This window comes from Equus przewalskii, chromosome 18 (assembly GCF_037783145.1).
Source record: "Equus przewalskii isolate Varuska chromosome 18, EquPr2, whole genome shotgun sequence".
NCBI classification, from domain to species: domain Eukaryota; kingdom Metazoa; phylum Chordata; class Mammalia; order Perissodactyla; family Equidae; genus Equus; species Equus przewalskii.
Window position 1 is genome coordinate 750564 of NC_091848.1, and position 26451 is coordinate 777014.

The window sequence follows — 26451 nt, forward strand, 5'->3', positions numbered from 1 at the left end:
ATAAGCTGAGAGTTTCACAATCAAAGTAAGTTATTTTTTCTATAAGAATTTTAATAGAAGTTTTAAATATTTAAAAAAATGTCTTACTATTGCAAGGTAAAAATAATAAATAAATGTAGTTTTTTAAAATTGAGGTAACAATTGGTTTATAACAGTATATAAATTTCAGATGTACATCATTATATTTTGATTTCTCTGTAGAACATATGTCGCGTTCACCACCCAAAGACTAGTTACCACCCATCGCCAGACACACGGCCCAGTCACCTCTTTCACCCTCCTCCCTCTCCCGTCCATTCTGGTAACCACCAATCTAATCTCTGTATCTATGTGTTTTTGTTATTGTTGTTGTTTTTAAATAAATGTAGTTTAGCTAAGGGACAAACATATACCTCAGTATCACTGAGGACATCCTGAGCATGTAAGATTGCACTAAAATTGGAGTTCTAGAGATTGTTATGCATGTCATAGCCACTAGCAGTAAAGAAAGGAGGCAAGGCCCACTGCACAGCCCGCCCCTTACACAGAGTAGCTGTGCCTTCCTGTATTTCGGGAACAGCAGCTTTTGTCCCATCACTCAGGGTGCTATTATCTGTAGAGGTCCACTTTTTGCAAACAGCAGTCTTCAGAATGCAAATCTTATTCCTGGTTAACCTACTGAATGATATCCAGCTTATATTGTAAACACTTTCATAGTCAAAGAAATGCCTGAATTATTTTGTATATATATCGTTTTAAAAACATTTAACTATGCAGTTTGATATCCTGACTTGTAAAAATCTAACTCCATAATGTAAGCATTTCTCTGTTATTATATACCCTCTGTAAAATTGTTTTTAATGACTAATATTGCATTGAATAAATCAGTTAACTATTTCCTTACTGAACATTTGTGTTACTCTCAGATTTTTTTTTTTTGCTACTGCAAATTATTGTGGTGATTAGCTTTCTTCAAAGCCAAAGCAAACAAAAAAGTTTTTTGTATTAAGATCTATTTCCTTAGGCTAGATCCCAGTAGTGGAATTCCTGGGTCAAAGCATATGAGTATTTTTAAGCTTCTTAATGCATAGTTTCAAAATGCATTACAAAAACAGTCTATAAAGATCTATCCTTCCACAAGTGATGTAAGATAATGCTGTTTCATTGTAATTTGCCAGTATTGGAAATACTTATTTTTGTTAAATCTTTGTTAATTTATTAGATTAAATATTATTGTTTCAATTTCCATTTCTCTGAATTTTAGTGATACACATTTTTTTTCAGCTTTTTACTCAATATTTTTTTCTAGATTGACTATTGTTATTTGCTTATTTAACTGTGTATTCTCCATTCTTAAGGGTTGGTAGAAAGCATTCAGTCTTCAGACTAACATCTTAGAAGTTAAGTTTAACTATGTGATAGATCCTGGGCCATACACTGTTAGTTAGGACTCTTGGTTGTAAGTGACTAAAACCTAGCTTGAACTAGTTTAGGCAAAAAGTGTTTAATAGATTACAGATTTTAAGGAAAAAATTGAATCATGGAAGAGCCTGTGAAGCTAGGCCTCGGGAATAACCTGAACAAAGGACGGGACCACCCCGAAGATTTTCTTTTTGTCTTTCATCTCTGCTTTTCTTTGCATGTGTTGGCTTTGTTCTCTTAACTGCAGATCTACTTTCTCTACTTAAAAGGAAAAGTGGTTGCCCACAATGCCTACGTTTCACTTCTTACATCCACTGCCCCCTGAGAGGGACTGCCTGCTGACTTCTTGAGTCCCAAGGAAAAGTCCTAGAGAAGAGCTCTGATTGACTCAGTTTGGGGCGGTTGTTTTGTCCACTTAGCCCGTGGGATTGGCTCGTGGAACACGGAAACTTCTGTGGCACTCATGTGTAAGAGTGGGTGGAGAGAGACGATTCCTTTATAAAGGGTTGATGATTCCCAGAAGGAAGGGTGTTATACTGGGCGGACAAAACAGTAGGCAACCACTACATGAAAAAGAGAGAATACCTCAGGATTTTATATCTTTTCCATCCTTTAGAGTTAATCAATAGAGGAATATTTATCAATGCCTACTATGTTACCAGAACTGGGTGAGAATAATCAGGGAAGTAAGAAACATAAGTTGTTGTACCAAAGAATATATAATTAATCTTTATTAAGAGTACTTTAAAATGATGGTTGTGATATTTAAAACAGTGCTTTATATAAACAACATGATTTTGTTAAGAGCACTTTAGGGGCCTGGCCCGGTGGCATAGTGGTTAAGTTTGCCTGCTTTCCTTCGGTGGCCTGGGGTTCGCCGGTTTGGATCCTGGGTGCAGACCTAACACCACTTGTACTAGTCAGGCCGTGCTGTGGTGGCATCCCACATAGAAGAACTGGAAGGACTTAGAACTAGGATATAGAACTCTGTATTGAGTCTTTGGGGAGAAGAAAAAAGAGGGAGATTGGCAACAGATGTTAGCTCAGAGCCGATCTTCCTCACCAAAAAAAAGCATACAAAAAAGCATGTTAAAATGATGGAGGTTTCAGTCTTTCTTCACGTTGTCTTGTATCCTCTTACCTTCAAGAAACATACATACAGTGAAACATTTCACCTCCATTTTGTGAAATTATACAGCAACTCTACAATACAGAATTATGTGTTTGATTTTTTTACTAAGTCAGGCTTAAGATGTTTAACTTCTGCTTCTGCACAGCTTAAGAGTATCATATTTAGTCAAAGGGAGATCTGTTATTTTAGTAGACTCTCTACATATTAAAGAGACCAGGGGAAAATAAGTGAATAATCAAAGACTGAATAAAGCTCAAATGAGATTAATAAATTTAGTAATGTAGTTTCTATATTCAGTGTGGTTGAAAAAGATGGAAATAACTTTGCTTTTTTTTTTTGGTGAGGAAGATTGACCCTGAGCTAACATCTGTTGCCACTCTTCCTCTACTTTGTATGTGGGATGCTGCCACAGCATGGCCTGATGAGCAGTATGTATGTCCACGCCCAGGATCTGAACCCTCAAACCCTGGGCCACTGAAGCAGAATATACAAACTTAACCACTCTGCCACCTGGCCACCCCCCACTTATTTTTTTTTACCCAATATTTCCACTGAATAGTTATATCAATAAAGTTTAAATCAGGCAAACACCTTGTTCTTATTTTGCAGTGACATTGGGAATTAAAGCACAGTAATTCATTTTCCTCTTGACCAGTATTTCTTGGTGTATTTGATCCCCTGACCAATGGTCCAGTGACGTGAAAAGTAATGGAATAGGGAAACTGTCTCTTAGACCTCTTATATTTAGAAATCTCCAACATAAGTGGTGTTAATATAATCTTCGTAGGATTGATAATACATAAAGGTAAAACCCAATGTTCTAAAGAAACTAGGAAGTGTATTTTCTTTTCTAAAACTGGAGTTGAATATATTGAGAATATCAGAAACAATGATTCTTTTCCAAGTTAAGTAACTTAGTTTTTAGAAAAGGGAGCTAAGTGAACATTACAAAGAGACAGGTTCAGGGTGACTAAAGGAATATGCTGAGTGGATATTTTGAGTGTTAGGTTATTTTTTTTTCCAATCTACTAGTTATTACTGAAAATGTTCTTCTGTTAAAAAAATTATCTGGGCTAATAATTTTTTGTAGGCTCTCTGATGCTAACCTGCTGGCCATCTACCTTTCATTAATGCCTTGCACATAACTGATGCTCAGTATACAATTTTTGAATGAATGAATGAGTCTACTCACAAAACAGATGACAATTTTTGTCACCAGAAATATTCTCCACTTTTTCCTAGAACTTTGGTATTGAACTAACAGGATACCACCTAGGCGACCCCAACCCTGCATTTCAGTCGGGACCATCAGTGGTCAGTATTGGCTCCTGCAATAGCTTTGGCGCGGATCTGCTAAGGAAGTCCCATTTTTTAATTCATGAATGTCATCACAGATGGCAGGATTGATTAAATGCTAAAAGTTAGACCAGGACTAGATTAAGTAATTAACACTGCTTCAGGATAGTGTGGACTGGTAGAGTCAATCTGCATTATTCATATTTGGCATGTGACTCGTAGTATTTTAAATTCTTGAAGAAACTTAGATATACATATTTAAATATTATTTTTAGTCAATGTTCTAATTTTGTCATCATTTTGCATTACACTTTTATTGATTATTTTTTTCAAATATTTTCAATAGATCTGTGATTTTTGTTTATTTTTAGCTAAAAGATCAAAAATTGGGAGTCTGGGATCTGATTTATATAAAAAATAGCAGTTACTAAAAACAATTTTGGAATAAATAAAAGTTTGTGATGGATAAATAAAAATAATTGCTGGTTATAGTCATGCTCTCGCTAGTAGGTGCATTGCATAGGAAAAGACAGTCTTGAAATAAAATCAACCCAAAGGTTGGAGAGTTCAGAGATTTTGTTGCATTGCTAAAAGCTGATTTTAGACTGTCTTATTATTTTACAATTATCTACTAGAACATAAAACTTAATGACTGCTGTAGGTAAAGAAAAGGAGTTTGTTATAATTTCTCTTCAAGTGGGAAAGAGAAGAAGCAGAGCTTTCACTACCCAGATGTCGCCATCTCTATCTCTGGAGCTCAAAAGGAACTTTCGGTAGCTCAGTGAACATGGACTTTGAGTCACGTTGCTCTTTCTAGATTGTTCCCTCATTTGTTTAACTGCATTGGGCTCAGTCCCCTTCCTCCGGGAAAGTGTTCTCTGTTTGCCCTGACATGGCCCCTCTCTTGCAAGGGAGGGGTCAGGAGCAGGTGTGGCATGCCTCACTGCTCAGCTCGTCTGCTGTTCAGAAGAAAGTGTCTTTCCAGAATGGGAATTGACTTTAGAAGACCTGCAGAAATAGACACTAAAGACAGTGTGGAATATAGGTATACTTCACTTCATACAAAGTTGTGTATAAATCCAGTGTTTCAAATACAGCCGTACTTGAAATACTTTAGTATTGTTTACTTTTATAGGATTGCTGTTGTGAACCTTTCAGAAATTGTTTGAAATATAAAGTACTTCTCCTTTAATTTTTCTTAGTTGTAAATCCAGACTCGATCATCTCTGAAGCTTTTGATGCCGGCTCCTCAGGTCTCTCCTCCTGGCTCTCTCACTTTCGCTTCAGCTCTTCAGTTTCATTAATGCTTCCAGTATTGATTCTGATTTTCCCAATCATTTTCTGGCTTTACTTTGTTTTCTAGCCTTGATCCCATAGTTTATCACCTCACATCATTTTTTTTTTTTTTTTTTTTGAGGAAGATTAGCCCTGAGCTAACATCTGCTGCCAATCCTCCTCTTTTTGCTGAGGAAGACTGGCCCTGAGCTAACATCCATGCCCATCTTCCTCTACTTTCTATATGGGACGCCTACCACAGCATGATGTGCCAAGTGATGCCATGTCCTCACCTGGGATCCGAACCAGCAAACCCTGGGCCGCCGAAGTGGAACATGTGAACTTAACCACTGCACCACTGGGCCGGCCCCACCTCACATCTTTTTTTAAGCAGCTTTATTGAGATGTAATTACATACTGCAAAATCCACCCATTTTAAGTGGGCAATGTAATGATTTTTAGTAAACCTGCTGAGTTGTGCAGCCTTTAACACATCGAAGCTTAGAATATTTGAGTCACCGCAAAAAGATCCTCATGCCCTTTGCAGTAAATCTCACCACCAGTCCTAAGCAACCACTAATTTTCTTTTTGTTTCTGTAGATCTGTGTTTTTCTGGACATTGCAGATATATGGAATCATACAAAATGTGGTCTTTTGCATCTGACTTTGCTCACTTTTGTTTTGGAAGTTCATCCGTGTTGTATCGTGCATCAGTTCTTTGTTCCTTTTTGTGGCTGAATAGTATTCCATTGTATGATACACCACATTTTATTATGCATTTACCAGTTGATGGATGTTTGGATTGTTTCCACTTTTGGCACTTATGAATAATGCTGCTATCAACGTTCATGTACAAATCTTTGTGTGGATCTATGTTTAATTTCTTTTGAGTAGATAAGTGTGGAATTACTGAATCCTATGGTAAATTTATATTTAAGAAACTGCCAAACTATTTTACAAAGTGGCTGCACCATTTTACATTTCTACAAGGAATGAGGATTCTAGTTTCTCTGTGTTCTTGCCAATACTTCCTACTGTTTGTCCTTTTCATTGTAGCCCTTCTATTGGGTGTGAAATGGTATCTCATGTGGCTTTGATATGTGTTTCCCAAATGACTAATGATGTTAAGTATCTCCATTTGCTTGGTTATTTGTTGAAATAGCTATTAAAATATTTTGCCTAATTTTCGTTGGTTTGTTTTCTTATCATAGGATTATAAGAGTTCTTTCTACGTTCTGGGTACAAGTCCTTTAGTTGAAGTATGATTTGCAAATATTCTCTCTCAGTCTGTGGCTTGTCTTTTCATTTTCTTAGTGGTGTCTTTAAGAATGGAAGTTGTTATTTTTAGTGAAGTGCAATTTATCAATGTTTTATTTTATGGTTTGTGCTTTTGATAATGTATTTAAGAACTCTGCCTAACCAGGAGTCACAAGGATTTTCTCCTGTAATTTCTTCTAAAAGTTTTATAGTTTTAGCTCTTACATTTAGGTCTATGATACATTTTGAATTAACTTTTGTGAAGGACATGAGGTAAGAATGTAAATTCATCTTTTTTCATGTAGATGTCCAGTTGTTCTAGCACCATTTGTTAAAAAATGATTCCTTCTCTATGGAATTGCCTTGGTGCCTTTAGCTGAAGTCAATTCACCCTGAACGTAGGGAATTATTTCCGGATTCTATATCCTATTCCATTAATCTATATGTCTGTTCTTATGTCAGTACCACACTCTTTTGAATACTGTAGTTTGTAGTAAATCTTGAAATCAAGAAATGCAAGTCCTCCAAATTTCTTTGTTTTCAAGATTGTTTTGGCCATTCTGGGTCCCTTGCACTTTTGTATGAATTTTAGGATCAGCTTGACAATTTCTTCAAAATAGCTTGCTAGCATTTTGATAGTTATAGCATTGACTCTATAGATCAATTTGGGGAGAATTGCCATTTTAAAAATATTGAATCTTTCAATCTGTGTTCCCTCAGAAGTGTTTTGGTTTTAGTGTACAAGTCTTGAACTTTTATTACATTTATTTCTAAGTATTCTTTTTGATGTTATTATGAGTGGGATTGTTTTCTTAATTTTATTTTGAGGATTGGTCATTGCTAGTATTCAGACATAAAATTGGTTTTTGTGTATGGATCCTGTGACATTGATGAACCCATTTATTAGTTCTAGTATTTGTGTGTGTGTGTGTTTGTGTATTCTTTAGGAGTTTCTACATAGAGCGTGTTTCTACCTAAGAGGATATTTCTGCATAGAGGACTTTACCAATACTCCACCTCCTTTTACCTCTGCTCATTTGGTTGTATTTACCCTTAAAACCCTCTTCATACCTCTTGCAGGTTGGTAAGCACCAGTCCCTCAGTTCCTCCGATACTGTTCTAAGTCCTCACTATTCTGCTTAGACTCCCCTATGCCTCTGATCTCTCAGAAGCTGTGCCTCTTGCCTTAATTTCACAGAGAAAGTTAAGGTTATCAACACAGGCAGATTTACTGTGAATCAAATCAGGCTTGAGTTTCAGAACCCCTCACTCAGGACCCCCTTCCAAGGTTCTGGGAGGGCCCTGGCAAAAGTAAGATGGTTTAATTGTAATTGGTTAAAACTTCTGTCTCTTTCCACTCTGATTTCCCCTCTCTCACACTTCTGATATTGGTATGCTTTTGCAGTAGTCACAGACATTCGGGGAATCTGAGTAAGAGAAAGCTGAGTTGAGAAGACAGCATTGTAACTGCCACTTGCGAAGACATTTTAGAATGCTTCAATAACTCAAGCAAGACATTACAGACTAAAAATTTGGATGTATATGAATTTTTTTAAAAAAATGGAATAAAAGCAATAAGGATGATCAATTTAAGCAATAGAAATTATTCTGGCATAAAGAAACAAATTGTAACAATTTTTTTCAGATTATATCACGAGAGAGACATTTTTAATAAAAGCCCTTGGATTATTTCATAATCCATTCAGTGAAGAGGAGTTAATTATTTAAATACATTGGAGAAAGATTTAAGTTGCTCGCTGATTTGACAAAAACTACTAATAAATATAACATAAAAATCATATTATACCACTTCAAGGACATGTTAGATAAACTGATTCATGAATTTTATCATTTCAAAGACAATTTAAGATTAGTCATTTTCCAAGAAAACATGAAATGCCAAAAATCTTATGCTCATATATGAAAAAAATTTGATAAGGATTTTTTCAAATTTGACAATGCTTAATATGTCCATGGCATTACCAATAATGAGCTATGAAGCTGAAAGAATCTTTCTATGTTATCGATAATGAAAAACTCATGGCCATGCTGGCTGAAAGGCTGTATAATCTTTCCTTCTCTGCATATAAGGTATTATTATAAAATGGTTCTCAGATGAAGAGGTGCTCGTAGAGCAGGCAGCCAAAAATTGCAGGCAAAAAAAGTATTATAGAGCTGTCACTCATTAAAAAGTTGTATTGTCTTCCTGTATTTTGTGATATTGATGGAATTCATCAACCTTTAAATTTTTATTTGTAATGATTTTTCTCATTCTATAAATAATTGCACACGTTTAAACCTAATTTTGCAGTTGTCATTTTTTTTTATTTAAGAAAGCCCTCCCGCACCCATCACCAATCACCTAAGATTTAGGCCCCACAAAACATGGATCTGCTCTTAACTGACAAGCTTGAGTTTTCTGTTTCTTGCCTTTCTCCTTACAGAGGCCCCTGCATCCACAACCAGCCTTGCTTCTGTTAAATATCCCTCCAGGCCCTGACCCCCATGTACATGCGGTGCTCTGAGCAGCCTTAGACTGGGCCCATCAGCCGGCCCCTTAACCTTGACTTGGTTCATAGCTGTTGTCTCCCTGTCTTACCACTTCCAGGCTGCACATTCAGACTTCCCATCCTCACTGTTGGCCCTCTTGCTTTAGTGATCTATTTAGACTCTTTCTTTGCCCTTTGAAATCAGCATCTCTCTTAGCTCCCAGATCTGCATGCTGATTAAGGCATCCCCTGGCTTCTGGTCACTCAGGTGGACCTTAATTACCACACAGAATGATGCCACTCTTCTCCCTGGTGAAGACTAATCTTTCAGCCTCGGTTTTATGTCTGTCCTTTCTAGGACTTTGCACAAGAAATGATCACATATGTTGTGTGTGTTTTTAGCCTCTGTGACTGTCCTCGTACTGTCTGCTCAGCTGTGTACACACTCAGTTGTCTCCCATCCTAACAAACCATTCTACTCTGCATCTTCCTCTTTCTCTCCCTGCTACCTCAGTCAAGGTTCTTGATTGCTGGTACCACATAACTGGCTATTTTCTCATTTCTGCTTTACTGCTCGGTCCTTCCCTACCTCATGCCTCTCTCTGAGATCACAAAAGGCCCCCTTAATACCAGATACCATGGACTCTGTTCAGCCTATATTTGAGACCATAAATGCTGACCACTACCTTCTTCCATGAGGGAGATTAATATTAACCAAATAATTAACTTCCATGGCTTTATCATCATCTTTTTGCTGATAACTCCTGAATCTGTGGCTGTATCTTGCTTGGTTATTAGGTAAATTATAGCCAGGACATCTGAAGTATTAAAAGTCATTGAGATGACAAAAAATATGTGATTAGTTTGAGCTGTGGCATTGATGAAACAAAAGCACCGGATCAGTCACCTTAACAGGTTTTGTTTCTTACGGGCCCAGGTTTGACCCTGCAGGAGGAGCAGGGTCAGGCAGGAGGGGCTACCTAAGATCTGAGATTCTCATGTAGACTCTGGGACAAACTCACTCTTGACCTAATTTTCTTCACTAAATATTTGCTGTTAAAATTAATTTTAAAATATTAATGGAATAAATGTGTATGAAAATAGCTATCTTTCTCTCTGGTTAAAATAATAACACAATCGAAATGAGTTGGAGTGACCACCTACCTCAGGCTTCCGGGATATGCCGTTTATATCTGTTGTCTCAGTGTAATATAAATAGAACCTCCTTTCTCTTTCAAAATTGTCTCCATTTAGACAGTAGATTTATGGTCTTTCTAAAACCATTTTTCAAAGAAAGCATTTTTTTCAAAGAAATATTTGTTATTTTTCTTGCTATTTTTAAAAATTCTGATTTTTTTTTTTACTGCTTGACAGTGGAAGATTGGTGAAGTACAACTATTTCTGGACTAAGACTCTTTCATTACTTACTTTTACTAAAAGGGAGCTAACCAGTATTAAAAATGAAGTATATGATAATTTTCAAAACTGGACTTCACTGAAAGGAGAACTTTTTCTACAAATTAAATCCATAAGTGAAACAGCCTTGACAGGTTTGTAACATATATTTAGAACATAATTGTAATTTTTTTTGGTAAATGGTATACCGTAAGTAATGAAATAATGATATTTTATCTTATGTGATAGGAATTATGATTAACTTTTAAACCTGTTATTGGTTGGTAGACTAGATGGCCATTAAGATCTAGTCTAACCCTGAAATTCAATAATTATAGGCTGATCTAATGTCAGTTCTGATATATCTATCTTGAGCTGTGGCCAGAAGTCTGCTTATTTCTGTTAAATGTACCCATTTGTATTTTTAAACTTTTTCCTCTGTTAATGGCTGAGTAACTCACTTTAGATCAGACTTCCTCCAAATAACAACTATAAATTCTGGACAAAATAACTATCTAACAACACTGGAGAGTGACCAAAACCAAGCACATAATGGAGGGACTGTCAAAAATTGAAAGAAGGCATATTACTAATTGAAAAAAGCCAATCTGAAAAGGGTACATGCTGTCTGATTCCAACTCCATGACATTCTGGAAGAGATGAATCTATGGAAATTGTAAAGAGACAGTGGTTGCTAAGGTGGGTAGGAAGAATGAGCAGGTGGAGCATGGAGGATTTTGAGAGCAGTGAAACTATCTTGTCTGATACTATAATGGTGGATATGTGTCTTTATACATTTGTCAAATCCATAGAATGTACAACACCAAGAGTGAATCCTGATGTAAACTATGGATTTGGGGTGATAATGATGTGTCAATGTGGGTTCATTAATTATAACAAATGTACCACTCTGGTGCAAGATGTTGATGGTGGGGGAGGCCATGCATGTGTGGGGACAAGAGGTATATGTGACTTCTCTGTACTTTCTGCTTAATTTTGCTATGAGCCTAAAACTGATTTTTAAAAAAGTGAAAATTTTTTTAATTGAAGGAAGTGAATGGCCCTGGGTGAATTCCTTGATTTTTTTTTATTTAAGACTGTTAGATTGAGGTCAGGGTACAATCTGTTCCATGAAGGGAAGCTAAAACTCTGATAGAAATCTGTAGTCTTTTTGACTTGAAGACTAGAAGGCAGAGATCAAGGCAGCTCCCGCCTCTAAGAATTGAGAGGATATCCCAGAAAAGAGGATATCCCAGAGAGTCAGAAAAGGAGAGCTCAAACTTTGCATGTAAATTCTCCCCAAATCTCTGGCTTATCCCTGAAATACATGTGCACAGGGAAGACTCTCAGCAGCCCACCTGAGGCTACAGCGATTGATGTCACCTGCTGTCTACCCCAGAGGAGGCAGATTGTACAGTGGAGTTCAGCCAAGTTAACTGCTTGTTAAAACAAAACAATACCAAAAAGATCAATACTTTAGAGGAATATAACAGAATCCAGAATCTCCATAATGTAACATCCATGATGTTCAGGATCCAACCCCAAATTACTTAATCTGAGAAGAAACAGGAAAATGGCGCATGCTCAAAGACTAGACAGTCAATAGAGACTAACCCTGAGTTGATCCAGATTACATAATTACCTGACCAGAATTTCAAATCAGCTGTTAGCTCTGTTCAATGACATAAAGGAAAATAAGCTAATAATGAATGAAAAGATAGAAAATCCCAGCAAGAAACTATTAAAAATTGGAAATTCAAGAATTGAAAAATACAATATCTGTATTTAAAGCCAGTGAACTTTATGATAGATCAATAGAAATTATTCAAGTTGAAGAAGAGAGATAAATATCAAAAAAAATGAACAGAGCCTCAGGGTTCTTAGGAAGGATTAAAATGCACCATAAATGATAAATATGGGTAAATATGAAAGACTCTTTTTTCCTTTGAATTTTTAACAATTTCATGCTCATTTAAAGTAAGAATTTTAATATTGTGGATTTATAAAGCATGTTGATTTAACATATGAAAACTAGAGCATAAAGGACAGAGGGAAGGGGTAAATAGATCCATATGGTTGCACTTTCTTTGTTTTCTATGTGATGTGGTGCAGTATGCATTCTGTGTTGACTAAAAAATTAAGGATACATAATTCCTAGAGAAACCACTAAATGATAAATACGGAAAGATATAACTAAAAAAACTAATAAACAAATTTAAAAGTAACTCTTTAAAAAGTATTCAGTCAATGGAGAATTAACATTACCTGACTCTAAGATTTAGTATAAAGTCCCAGTAATCAAATCAGTGTATGACTGGCATAGGGATCAACAATAGATCAATGGAACAAACGAGCCTGGTAAATGACCCCTATTTATATGATCGTTTTGCTCTCAATGTTCTTTTTTTTTTTTCTCCCCAAAGCCCTAGTACATAGTTGTATATCCTAGTTGTAGGTCATTCTAGTTCTTCTACATGGAATGCTGCTGCAGCATGGCTTGATGAGTGGTGTGTAGGTCTGCGTCCAGGATCCTAACCAGCGAACCCCAGGCCACCAAAGCAAAGCATGTGAACTTAACCACTACACCACAGGGCCGGCTCCTGGTCATTTCACTTTTGACAAAGGCACCAAAACAATCCAATGGAAAAAAGAAAGTCTTTGAACAAATTGTGCTGGAACAACTGAATACCAAAATGGGAAAATATACCTCAACTCCTGCGTCACATCATACATAAAAATTAATTCAAGGTAAATCATAGAGCTAAATATTAAAACAAACTATAAAAGAAGAAACATAGGAAAATATCTTCATTAATTGGTAGTAAATGAGGATTTCTTGAATAGGACACAGAAGTAAGAACTACAAAAGCACAAAAATTGATAAATTAGACTTCATCAAAATTGAAAACTGCTCATCAAAAGATGCCACTAAAAAAAGTGAATAGGTTAGCCATAGACAGCAAAAATATTCAAAAAACATGTGACAAAGGTCTGCTGTCCAGGTTACATAAAGAACACCTACAAGTCAATAGTAAAAGGACAAACAGTCCAATCAAAATGGCCAAAAGATTGGAACAAACCCTTCATAAGGAAAGATATACAAATGGCCAGTAAGGACATGAAAACATGCTCAACATTATCAGTTATAAGGGAAATGCAAATTGATACCACAGTGAGACACCAGTACATGCCCACCAGATTGGTTAAAATGAAAAAGATTGACAACAGCAAATGTTGGTGAGGAAGGAGAGCCACTGAAACTCTCATACAAACTGGTGAGAGTATAAAATGCTATAGCTACTTTGAAAAAAGATCTGATGGTTTTTAATAAAACTAAAGGTACATCTATCTGATGGCTCTGAAATTCTTGTCTTTGGAATTTGTCCCCCCCCCCAAAAAGTGAAAACATATGTCCACAAAAATACTTGTATAAGAATATTCAGCAACTTTATTCAAAATAGCCTTCAGCTGGAAAAAGCCCAGAAGTACATCAATAGAATGGATTATCAAAAAAAGGAACCGAAGAAACAATGGAATATAGAAAGAACTGAAGATGATGCAGTAACTTGGATAAACACAAAAAATATGCTGCCTTGTTTATTATGAAACATAAAACTGTTTTATGTTATAAAGTATAAAATTGCTTATACTTTATTATGTATACGTGTATGAAAGTAGACTTATGCAAATAATACATACTGCATGATTCCATTTATATGATGTTCTAGAATAGGGAAAACTAACCTATTGTGGGAAAAAATCAGTACTTACCTTGGAGGGAGGCTTCACTGGAAAAGGGGTGTGGAGCACTCTCTGTGGTGATGGTAGAGCTATTTTGACAGGAGTTTGGGTTACACAGTGGATGCATTTAGCAAAACATCTAATGATACATTTGAGATTTGTGTGTTCTTTTTTTATGGAAGATTGGCCCTGAGCTAGCATCTGTTGCCAATCTTAGAAGATTGGCCCTGAGCTAGCATCTGTTGCCAATCTTCTCTTTTTTTTTCCCCTCCCCAAAGCCACAGTACATAGTTGCATATCCTAGTTGTGGGTCATTCTAATTGTTCTATGTGGTCTGCCTCCACAGCATGGCCTGATGAGCATTGTGTAGGTCTGCACCCAGGATCCAAATTGGTAAACCCCAGGCCACCAAAGCAGGGTGCACAAACTTAACCACTATGCCACCAGGCTGGCTCCTGTGTATAACAATATCCTTTTTAACTAATTTTAAGAATTAAATTTAGACAAATACAGATGAATAGTATAACATGAATTATATTAATTATTTTTACATAAGATTTTAAATTTTACACAGATGGTTTCATACTTGTAGGTATACTTTGAACTTGCTTTTTTTAGTCAGTGATGTTTTTGAGATTGATGTTTATAAAAATAAAATATTACATATATGTTAAGTGTCTTATTTCTTCCAGAAGCAGACACTGAATCAAAGATATGAGTGCAGATAGTTTATTTGGGAAGTGAAAGTAACCTGGATATAGGGAGGAAAGGCAGCTAACAAAGCTTGCACTATTGCAGTGGGCAACTGGAGCTTCATATGGTGAGGAAACTCTGAGAAATGGTTTGAATTCCCCACTCTGAGAGTGAGGGAGCTGGGCATCAACTCCTGAGTCATTGGTTGAGGGCTGTTCCCAGGCAGTGTGGATTCCTTGGCGCTTCTAACCTGCCATTTGGTGGGCAGGCTGCTGTCTGCATTTCCTGGGAAAAGATTCTTCCAGCACAGAGATGCAGATTCTGGGAGCTGGAAGTCAGTAGAAGAATGCTGAAAGGTCAAAGGGATATAGACATGGCCCTGACAGTGTCTGCTACAGTTATAATATAGATTTGCTTTACAGAATTGCTACACTTGCCTAGAAGCCGTGGGTTACCATCAGTAGTAAAATTCTTAATCTGGTTTTAAAACCAGTTTGAAAGTTGTTTATCAAACTTATAAGAAGGCAAATGCAAAAACTTAATAATTCTTTTTTTACCACAAATTTAAATGCCCTTAGGGATTTTTATGGCCGTAAACATAAAACAGCCTCAATGTCAGAAAAAGAGCAAAGGAGGAAGTGAACGTTGTCTGCAGTCTCATTAAATGGAGATGTCCGCTATTAACATTTTGACGTAGAAGTTTCTAACCATTTTTTTCTGTGCATAGTTATATACACTCAGTATATCATGGAAATATAGTTACACCAACTAACTGTGTAAAACTATGTTGACATAGAGTCTCATAGGAATGTATCTTAACTGATTTAACTAGTTTTTATTCGTGGACGTTTAGGTTGATCATAGTTTCTACTTTCATAAATAAGCCTTCAGTGAACAGTTTTACATGTGCATTTCTATGATCTTGTCTCATTTTTTCTTTAACATAGTTAATTCCTAAAAGTGGAATTGAAGAGTCAAGGTGTATGCCCATTTTGTTTTTCGTTTATAAGTAATAGCACATTTTACATTTTATCTAGCATGAGGAGACAGGAGTTAGTTTTCAACCCTTGACTTTAACACTTCCCGTTATAGTAAATCACGTCACTGTCACCGCGGAGCGGGAGCTTCATTTAGAAGTTGCGCAGTGGTGATTGCAGACGCTCAGAGATGGAGATACCTGCACTAGGACAGTATATTCAATTCCCAAGCAAGAGCTTAGTGAACACAGCAGATGGGGATATATTATTGTGGGGAATCTTTGCTTCTTTTTAAAAACTTTCTCCTTACTCAGTGTCATCAGTGCAGTCAAACCCCAGTCTGTGCAGTACTCCACAGGTGCTGATGCTTGCCTTTTTTGCAGTTGCTTTGATCAATTTGAACACACTTGAAATTTAGCTGCAGTTCTAGTAAATATATAAACGTGCCAATTTTACAACATAGAATTTTAAGTAAGTACTCTATGTCTTAAATTTAGATTCAGAGAAGATAAATTGTGTAATGCTTTTAAAGGTATTGAAAAGCTTGAGGAGCTATCACATCGTTACAAAAGGATGGCCGAAAGCCCAGGAAACCTATTGACCTGTGCTGTCCAATATGGCAGCCACCCACGGCACGCGGCTGTTGAGCACTTTAAATGTGACTCTAGGCTCTTGTTGAATGGTGAGATTTTGGATATGTGGAGTTAAATAAAATACACTATTAAAAGTAATTTTACCTATTTCTTTTTACATTTTTAATGTGGCTACTAGAAAATTTGAAAGCGTAGATATGGCTTGCATTATATTTTTATTGGACAATGCTGGTATAAATAGTGAAATGAACTTTTTCACACTTTTAAAAACTTTTAAAATATTATAATTGTATTTGAATTTATTTGGTATTTGCAAAAATTATAAGGACTTAATGTGAATTATAGTTGAAGAATACTTTCAACAGTTACTCTCTTAAGCTTAACTTGTTAATGTTTCTTATTTCTAGTTTGTTGTCTTGACTATTTAATTCAGCCTTTACTTAAGTTTATTAAACCAGTTCTACTCATAGTCAGTAATTAGAACTTGAGGCAGAAATCAGGCAGAATCTGGAGGGGAATGTGGGATCCTTGATAGCTTTGCCGTTTTATAGACCTGACTGCCAGGCCTGGAGGAGGGCACACAGCCAGTGTGTCTGTGCCAGCCTGCACTGGCCTCTGTGTTGTGGGCTTCAATTCTTAAATACTTACAGATGTGGAGGAATCCTAAGAGCAGGGTTCTCGAGCCAGAGCGCCAAAGTTCACTTCCTGCCTCTACTACTTAGAAAGAAACTTCCGCCTCTGAGTCCTTATTGGTAAAATGAGGAAGTATGCGCATGCGCGCACAGACACACTCTCACACTCTACATTGTGCCTAGCACTGTAAGGAGTCAAAATGTTCTTATTATTTTATTCTTTTTTATTTTAAAGTCCATGTTCCTTCTGTTGTGGTAAATTCTCATTTATCCCGTGGAAGTCTTCATTGTGGTGGGCTTTTAGCCCTAAATAAGGGAACAAAATTAATACCCTTCACTTTTACTCTAAATATATATGTATTTTTGTTTTAAATTAAAAAAAATTATATATAGAGAGACAGAGAGACTCACATAAATATGCCCAATGGATTTTTGACAAAGATACACAAGAAATTCAATGGAGGAAGGATATCCTAGCCTTTTCAACAAATAGTGCTGGAGTAATTGGATATGCACAGGCAAAATTTTTTTTAAAAACATGAACCTTCACCTAAACCTCACACTTTATACAAAAAATTAACTCAAAATGGACCACAGACCTAAATGTAAAACATGAAACTAGAAAATCTTTGGGACCTAGGATTCTTAGGCTTGAACTAAGAGCATGATACATAAAATGGAAAATTGACTAATAGGACCTCAACAAAATTAAGAACTTTTTTCTGTGAAAGATCCTGTTAAGGGGATGAACAGATGAGTTACAGACTGGGAGAAAATATTTGCAAACCACATATCAAACAAAGGACTTGTATGTAGAATATATATAAAAAGAAACTCGCAAAACTCTACATTTAAAGAAAAAGTTTAATTAGAAGATAGGCTAAATGTATGAGCAGAGACTTCACCAAAGAGGATATATAGATGGCAAGTAAACACACGAAAAATTTTCAACATCATTAGCCAATTAGGGAAATGCAAATATAACCATAATGAAATACTACTACACATCTATTAGAATGTCTAAAATTTTAATTGAATATACCAATGTCGACAAGATTGGAGAAACTCGATCACCCAGCATTGCTGGTAGGAATGGAAGTTGGTGCAGCCATTCTAGAAAATAATTTTGCAGTTTCCTTTAACACCAAAGGTGCCCTTACCACATGACCCAGTAATTGCACTCTTGGACATTTATCCCAGAGAAATGAAAACCTATGTTCATGCAAAAACCTATACATAAATGTTCATAGTGGGTTTATTCATAATAGCCAAAAGTGGAAACAGCCCAAATGTTCTTCCGTGGATGAAGGACAAGCTGTGTTATATCCATACCATGGAATACTACTCAACAATAGCAGGGAACCAATTAGTGCATGCTGAAAGGAACTACGTGAGTCAGAAAAGCCAGTCTCAAAAGATTAATACTATATGAATCTGTTTACGTAGCACTCTTGCAATAAAATATAGAGATGAGGAGCAGATTAGTGGTTTCCAGGGTCAGGGATGGTGCGGTTAGGAGTAGATGGGGCTGTAAAGGAGTAGAGGAAGGCAGCTTTGTGGTGATAGAACAGTCCTGTATTTTGATTGTGTTGGTAGTTACACAAAGCTACACACATGATAAAATTGCGTAGAACTACCCACAAACACACACACACACAACACATGCACACGTACATAAATGAGGTGAAATCTGAATTAGCTCTGGGGGGTGTACCGATGTCAACTTTCTGGTTTTGATAGTATCCTGTCATCATACAAAATGTCAGCATGGGGGAAGGGGAGTGGAGGTGGCGTCAGACCTCCCTATACATTTCTTGGCAACTTCTTGTAAATCTGTAAGTATTTCAAAATAAAAAATTTTTAAGAAATCTAGTGTTTTATGATCCCTTCATTAAATAATAAATTTAGTCTTTGGGTTTTTTTGTATTATTGTAATAAAACTCTGTAAAGTCATGTGAATTTACAGTCATACACTGTAACATCAGCATGCCTTGGCAATAAGGCTATAGAAGTTTCCTAAAAACGTAATGATCTAATACAATTTTAAGTTCATTTGAGTAAACTGACAGGAAAAAGAACAACAGGAAAATCTTATCAAGGCCTAGAAATTGATTGTATAGGATTAATACTAGTAATTATACTTGCATTAGCTAGCAAATTATATAACACTTATTCTAAAAGCTAAAAGCATATATTAGCTATAAACTTTGACAATATTATAAATATTTTAAACAATAAATACTTTTAAAAAAATACCAGCTTTTATTTGTGATTTGTATGGATATATCCTTATGGCGTGAGTTGATTCTGCATGGCATAGTTCTTCAATTGAAGGGTTGGTGTAAAACAAAACTTGGAACATTTTTATAAGAAATAAGATAAACTCTTAATTGCTCTATCCTAACACAATTGTTTTCATTTTTTCACTTTATGTTCTAGTTCTCCACATGCTCATCTATTTTTACATATTTATAATCACAATGTAATGCCAATAAAGATTTTTTTTAAAGATTTTATTTTTTTCCTTTTTCTCCCCAAAGACCCCCAGTACATAGTTGTATATTCTTCATTGTGGGTCCTTCTAGTTGTGGCAAGTGGGACGCTGCCTCAGCGTGGTTTAGATGAGCAGTGCCATGTCCGCGCCCAGGATTCGAACCAACGAAACACTGGGCCGCCTACAGCGGAGCACGCGAACTTAACCACTCGGCCACGGGGCCAGCCCTGCCAATAAAGATTTTAAAATATAGTATTATCAGCCAAGTTGTGTCTCCAAAAATTCGTATGTTGAAGTCCTAACCCGCAGTATCTCAGAATATACCTGTATTTGGAGGTAGGGTCCTTAAAGAAATAATTAAATTTAAGTGGGTGGGCTCTAATGCAAGATGACTGGTGTTCCTATAAGAAGAGGAAATTTGGAAACAGACACATACAGAGGGAAGACGACGTGAAGACACAGGGAGAGGACAGCCACCTACGAGCCAAGGAGAGAGGCCTGGAATAGATTCGTCCCTCACGGCCCTCAGAAGAAACCAGCCCAGCTGACAGCTTGATGTCAGACTTCTAGCTTTTAGAACTGTGAGGAAATAAATTTCTGTTGGTTAAACCACCCACTCTGTGGTACTTTGTTATGATAGTCCTAGCAGACTAATATAGTAAATCCCATACACATTGCACAGCATTACTAAGATACTTTAAAAGATTTGCATGTTGAAATTAATTTAGGGTCAGTTCTTTTGGTTTTTTTGGTGAGGAAGATTGGCCCTGAGCTCAGATCTGTGCCAATCATCCTCTACTTTGTATGTGGGGTGCTGCCACAGCATGGCTTGATGAGTGGTGTATAGGTCTGCACCCAGGATCCGAACTGGCAAACCCTGGGTCACCAAAGGGGAGCATGCGAACTTAACCACTATGCCACCATGCTGGCCCCTTAATTTAGTTTTTAAAATCAAAGTCCAAAACAGAAACAACATTCCCAGAAAAAGGCATTGTTTAATATTTTCTTGCTAACAAATTATGCTGAATATCGAATAGCAGATATGAGTGAAATATTTCCTACTCTTCAAATGAGTGGATATCACTTTATGTAATCAATATTTTTAAGTTTAAATGTTCATAGATTAGGTATTCTTAAACCAGACCATAGCTTTTTCTTTTTGTTGAGGAAGATTAGCCCTGAGCTAACATCTGCCGCCAGTCTTCCTCCTTTTGCTGAGGAAGACTGGCCCTGAACTAACATCGTGCCCATCTTCCTCTACTTTATATGTGGGATGCCTGCCCCAGCACAGCATGCCAAGCAGTGCCATGTCTGCACCCGGGATCTGAACTGGCGAACCCCGGGCCGCCAAAGCGGAATGTGAACACTTAACCACTGAGCCAGTGGGCTGGCCCCCCATACCTATTTTAATAAAAGAAATTTCAGAAAAAAAAATTTTTTACCAAGGCAGAATATGGTAACAAGTGTAGAATCAATTTGCTTCCACTCTCAAAATAACTATTGACTGAACAGCTCTTGAACTTTTAAAATTCATGTCCTGGGGGCTGGCCCCGTGGCCAAGTGGTTAGGTTCGTGCGCTCCGCTGCAGGCGGCCCAGTGTTTCGTTGGTTCAAATCCTGGGCGCGGACATGGCACTGCTCATCAAACCACGCTGAGGCGCGTCCCACATGCCGCAACTAGAAGGACCCACAACGAAGAATATACAACTATGTGCTGGGGGTCTTTGGGGAGAAAAAGGAAAAAAATAAAATCTTTAAAATTCATGTCCTGAATTAGGCTTAGATATGTAGTTCACATTTTTCGTAAAATTGATGAGGTGAAGGATATGGTAGTCCTATTTGCTTATCTTCTTTCGGATGTGTGTTTTTACTGCCTTACCTAGTCTGAAATTAAATTATCTGGGGCTCAAAATGCTTGCCTCTGAAATGAAGGGTGAGGTAAGATAGACACATATTCAGGAGCTTCAGCTAGTGGTATATTAGAAACTCTTTCAAAGCTTCGCTCAGTCATGCCTTTACTCATTTAGTGGGTATTTATTGAGCCCCTGTTAATGTGAGGATGGCATGGCAGAAATTATGGGGGGAATGAAAAATGAGTAAGACATTACCTGTCACCTAAAATGACTTACAGCTCAATAGTAGATCCTATGTATACATATGATTAGTGCCATAGAAATGGTGTAAATTGGTGCGAGTTCCAGGAAGATCAAGGTCACTTCTAGATTGGGCCACAAAAGACTTCCAGGCAGAAGTAGCATCTGAGCTGCGGCAGGCCGGGTGTGAGGTTAGAGGACTTTCTCACGGGGCACTGCTGAAACAGGGCAAGTGCATGGTGAGTACAATGACTGGAATAGGTTGACCTGGTAGAGGTCATAACTTCTGAACCCCAAATTGGGACACATGACTGACACATAGGAAGTTTATTAATGACAAAGGTAGGATTGAATGTTTGACCAGGATGCCATAGGTACAGGCCTGTGTAGGTTCCCGAAGGTGAATGAATTCACGTCTGTTGAGTTTTCTCTCCTAATTTCATGTTAGAAACATTGTAGCCCCTGTTAGTTTTGAAATCTTGCTGTACTTTTCCATGTGTTAGAATATATTTCACAAATGAATTTGTTTTGCAGATTCTTATTCTTTTGATGTCAGATAGAAAGTCATGTTGACATGAGTAGTTATTTTAGAGACAGCTAGTAGTGTACACCAACAGAGTCAGCCTGCTAACCCAAGCAGCATCACTCTGGCAAACGACAAAACAGGTGACAGCGCGTGTGTGCTCCTCTGCAGTGTCATTCTGACTTAAACATAGATGGATATGGTTAGGATATGATACCGTTTATTCAGCATAAGAAGCCACCTTTATGGATACAAAAATACCCAGGAAGACTTTTTGCCTGAAGTAAAACTGGAGCCTCCTTATTTGTTTAACTACATTCTTTAAAAATGTTATGTACTAGTGTGTTAGCAGTTTACTGCACACAAATGGGTGCATATCGACAAGTTTTTAGAAGCATATGGCTATTCCTAGGAAAAAATTCCCATATAAAGTAATCATTAGAATATAGTAGAACTCCACTTATTTGGTCCCTGCCAAATGGATAAAAATATAAATAAAATAAAATTATTTGCCCAGCTTTTCCATTTTGAGCAGGAATTGAAAGTGAAGAAGGTGCCAGACACCTTGGGCTCATGCCTTAGGTCTGTCTTAAATGTCACGTGTTTTCCAGACGTACTTTCTACCCACGGAAAGACATTTTGCTTTCTCTCCGGGGACCACATTCTTGATCCTACTAGTCGCCATCCCTCAAGGCCTGCCCTATTCCCTGGGCTTTGTTCTAGCATAGTGCTTTTCTTCTCCTGTAACCATTTACCGCCCGGATCACCTCTGCTGCCATGTCTATGGATCTCTGCTTCTGGTCTTCACTGGCCCATGTGACTGCTCTTTCTACTGTGGTGGCTCCAAGACCAATCAACCGAGACGACTTCCTTTGACACCCAATCACATGCTAAACCCCTCACATGGCCCAGGATGAGCTAACCAAGGAAGGGAATGCCAAGTGAACTCTCTGGAAAAGCAGACTGTCTAGATTTTTTCATAGATCACATCCTCATCAATTCCGTTAATTTTGGTTGTACCAATTTTATAGTATTTTATCATTATTGTATGTGTCTTTATATTTTCATAGTGGTTTAAGGCAACAGTGCTAACAAGACTGATGAAGGGAGAGCTTGATAATGATCATTTTGAAGGATGATGTGTGCCATGCATTTCTCAGGAAATTATACAGATTAGTGTATCTAAATCAACATAATGCTGTGGAGGCATATTTTTATTAAACTTAATCTAAGTGAACAATGACAAATGATTATTATGATGAATTCTGGCCTCATTTTGAGGAGGCAGAGTATTTTTAGAATCATTAAGATATATTAACTAATACTTTCTCCCCATAAATTTGTTAGTTTTAGACACTGCATCCTTTTATTCCTCTCCATCCCTACCACTTCTCTTCGTAATTTGTGTAGCACATATCCTAGTTACTCTCCTAGAAATGCGCCCGACCAGCTCATGCTAGCACATTTAAACTGACTTTATCAATCACGTTGCCAAGAAAACAGTTTAATTTCAATAAAACCCAGAACATTACACAGATATTATGTTATTCATTTATGTAAATATTTAAAAAGCAGGCCGATTTGCCACTAAATACAATTTAAAGGCTAAAAAAACTACTAAAATGTTTCATGCACCGTTTAGCAGTAAAATCCTTTTTCTTCTTTGTTTTCCAGAATAACTACTAAATTTAAAGTTAACCTTCTGGTTAGCTGTCAGGTGTCATTAAACTCTGAGAAAGGTCATCCTGGCTTTTTTTTTAAAGATTTTATTTTTTCCTTTTTCTCGCCAAAGCCCCCCAGTACATAGTTATATATTCTTCGTTGTGGGTCCTTCTAGTTGTGGCATGTGGGACGCTGCCTCAGCGTGGTTTGATGAGCAGTGCCATGTCCGCGCCCAGGATTCGAACCAACGAAACACTGGGCCGCTTGCAGCGGAGCGCGCGAACTTAACCACTTGGCCACGGGGCCAGCCCCTCATCCTGGCTTTTAAGTGTTAATTTTCTGAGAGAAAATAATCATTTTTTGGAGAAAATGTTTTATGATTCAGTCTTGTCTATTTGTAAACTTTGTATTTTCTTTACAGAAATAGAGATACTAAATAAAAGTTTGACACAGTGCCAGAGAAATAAGGTATGCCTTGAAGAAGAAATGAAAAATCTGAAAGTATTGTCAGATGCAGCCATCCTGAGGTCTCAGCAGATTCAGACGTCCACACAGCAGGAAGTGAACTTGCAAAGCAGATGCCATGACCTGGAAAAACAAGTCCTGGGTAAAAGAGAATTATTTCTTGCCATTGTTAGCAACTAGCCATGATAAAGAAATGTCTAAATTTTTATTTCTCTTATAATCACAACAAAATCTTGTTTCAATTATTTGTGTTACATATATGCCTAATTATTAGTAACTATGTCAATAACATGTCTGTGATCAGTGCTTGCTCTCATCCCTTCCTGTTCCGTCATTTTGAGTGGAAAGATTTAAATGAATGTACTACACACGTTTCAAGCACAAAGTAAAATTTCAGGCAAACAAAGTTGAATTTACTTGAGTATATCATTACCTCAGTGGATGGTGGTTTAGAGTAATGAAGGAAAACATGGCATACACTGTTATATAAGGTGAATCCAAATTTGTAGGCATGCCTTCATTTTCCCAAATGAAAAGATTAAAAACTGTGTTTTGGGCACCTTGGGCAAAGTTTTTTCATTTCTCCCTCAGAGGAATGAGTGTCTTGGCAGGAAGGCTGTGGAGTCTGCACTTTTTCCTAAAGGCAGTAAGGAGTCATGGAAAATTGGTAATCAGAAGAATGATATAACACAAGCAGTGTTTTAGCAAAATTAGGCTATTAGCAACAAGTGGAAGGGTTCCAAATGTCAGGCAATCGGAGCCAAGTAGCCATTTAGAAAATATATTTGCTGGTAACCCAGACCCTAGACTAATTGTAAGGAACTCAAGTAGGGAAGGGAGCTGACATTTTTTAGGTCCTAATATGTACTAGACACCATGCTGGCACTGTGTATAAATTCCTTCTGTCAGTTCTCACAGTGACCTTGAAAAGCAGGTATAATTATCCCATCAGAGAGGAGAAAATCAAGGCCGAGGAAGGACATGCCTGTTCCCACGTAGCTGGTAGATGGCAGGGAGTGAAAGCAAGCCTGGTGGCACTCCAAGGCTCGTGCCCCTCCCACTCTGTCTCCTTGGCCCTCTCCGTGGCCACAATGGCAAGGCTGAGGTAGAGTCAGGGGTCGGGGACTATCAGGCCTAGGGAGGTGAACACATGCTGAGCAGCCAAGGAGAGAAGGAAGTCACAGAAGGCTCTGAGCCTCTCGGCTTGGGAGCCTTGAATGATGGGAACATACCACAGACTAGGGGAGTCTGGAGAGAAACTGGCATTGGAAGAGAAGACAGGAGCCATCACATGAACTTGGAGGCAACATAAGGTCAGATGTAAATTTAAAAATCAAATATTTTAATTTTCTCTTCTGTGAGTACCTATTCATAGATTTTGCCATTTTTCTGTTGCACTGTTGGAATTTTCCTTGATAATTTTTAAGAGCAGTTTATACAGTATAGTAATTATCTTCTGTATTCAATGTTTTTCTAACGTATAATTTGTCTGTTGACTTTTTATGGTAAACTTCACCATATCAAAGGTTTTCATTTTGCTGTGATCAAGTTACTATCTTTTATTGTTTCTGGTTAGTCCTGGTTAAAGCAGTCTCTTCCATTCCTAGATTGTACATAGAGTCTCCTGAGTTTTCTTTCATTTAACAATACATATGGATTTATTTTTTATATAGGGTGAGATATGGGGGTCCAGTTTTATTCTTTTCCAGTGGATAGCCAATTATATCAGTATTATTTATTAAATAATCCATCCTATTCCACTAATTAGAACTACTATCTGTCATATGTTAAAATTTTATATATGCTAGCATCTATTACTATATTGTCTCTCCTGTTCCACTGATTTACTTGAGGGACCATTAATATCATATTCATTTAAATATAGTGACTTAGTAGCATATTTTCATAAATATGCTAATAATTACCATAAACATGGTAAGTTTTTCTCTCTCCACTGTGCTTACTTTTTAAATATATATTTGGAGGCAGTTTACTTACTTATTTATTTTGGTGAGGAAGAGTCGCCCTGAGATAACATCCATTGCCAATCCTCCTCTTTTTGTTTGAGGAAGGTTGTCCCTGAGCTAACATTCACGCCTATCTTCCTCTATTTTGTATGTGTTACACCGCTGCAGCATGGCTTGATGAGCAGTGTGTGGGTCCGAGCCTGGGATCTGAACCCGTGAATCTCGGGTCGCTGAAGCAGAGCACACAAACCTAACCACTCTACCACCAGGCCGGCCCCTGGAGGCAGTTACTCTTTGATTCGAACTTTAAGATCATTTATTTACCTCTAATCCAAAGGCTCTGATAGACACATAGTAAAGTTTTTCT

General features: G+C 37.2%; 1 protein-coding gene across 6 annotated transcripts in view; it reads left to right on the forward strand.

Moving 5' to 3' along the window:
- The window catches only part of LEKR1 (leucine, glutamate and lysine rich 1), a 182517-nt gene that overhangs the window by 67754 nt on the left and 88312 nt on the right, over nucleotides 1–26451 (forward strand). For 5 of the 6 annotated variants that reach the window (XM_070582168.1, XM_070582169.1, XM_070582172.1 and 2 more), the window contains 2 exons: nucleotides 10225–10400; nucleotides 24074–24259. In XM_070582168.1, coding sequence (XP_070438269.1) covers nucleotides 10225–10400; nucleotides 24074–24259 — 362 coding nt within the window. The remainder of the gene's footprint in view (nucleotides 1–10224; nucleotides 10401–24073; nucleotides 24260–26451) is intronic. The other variant, XM_070582173.1, reaches the window with a different exon arrangement.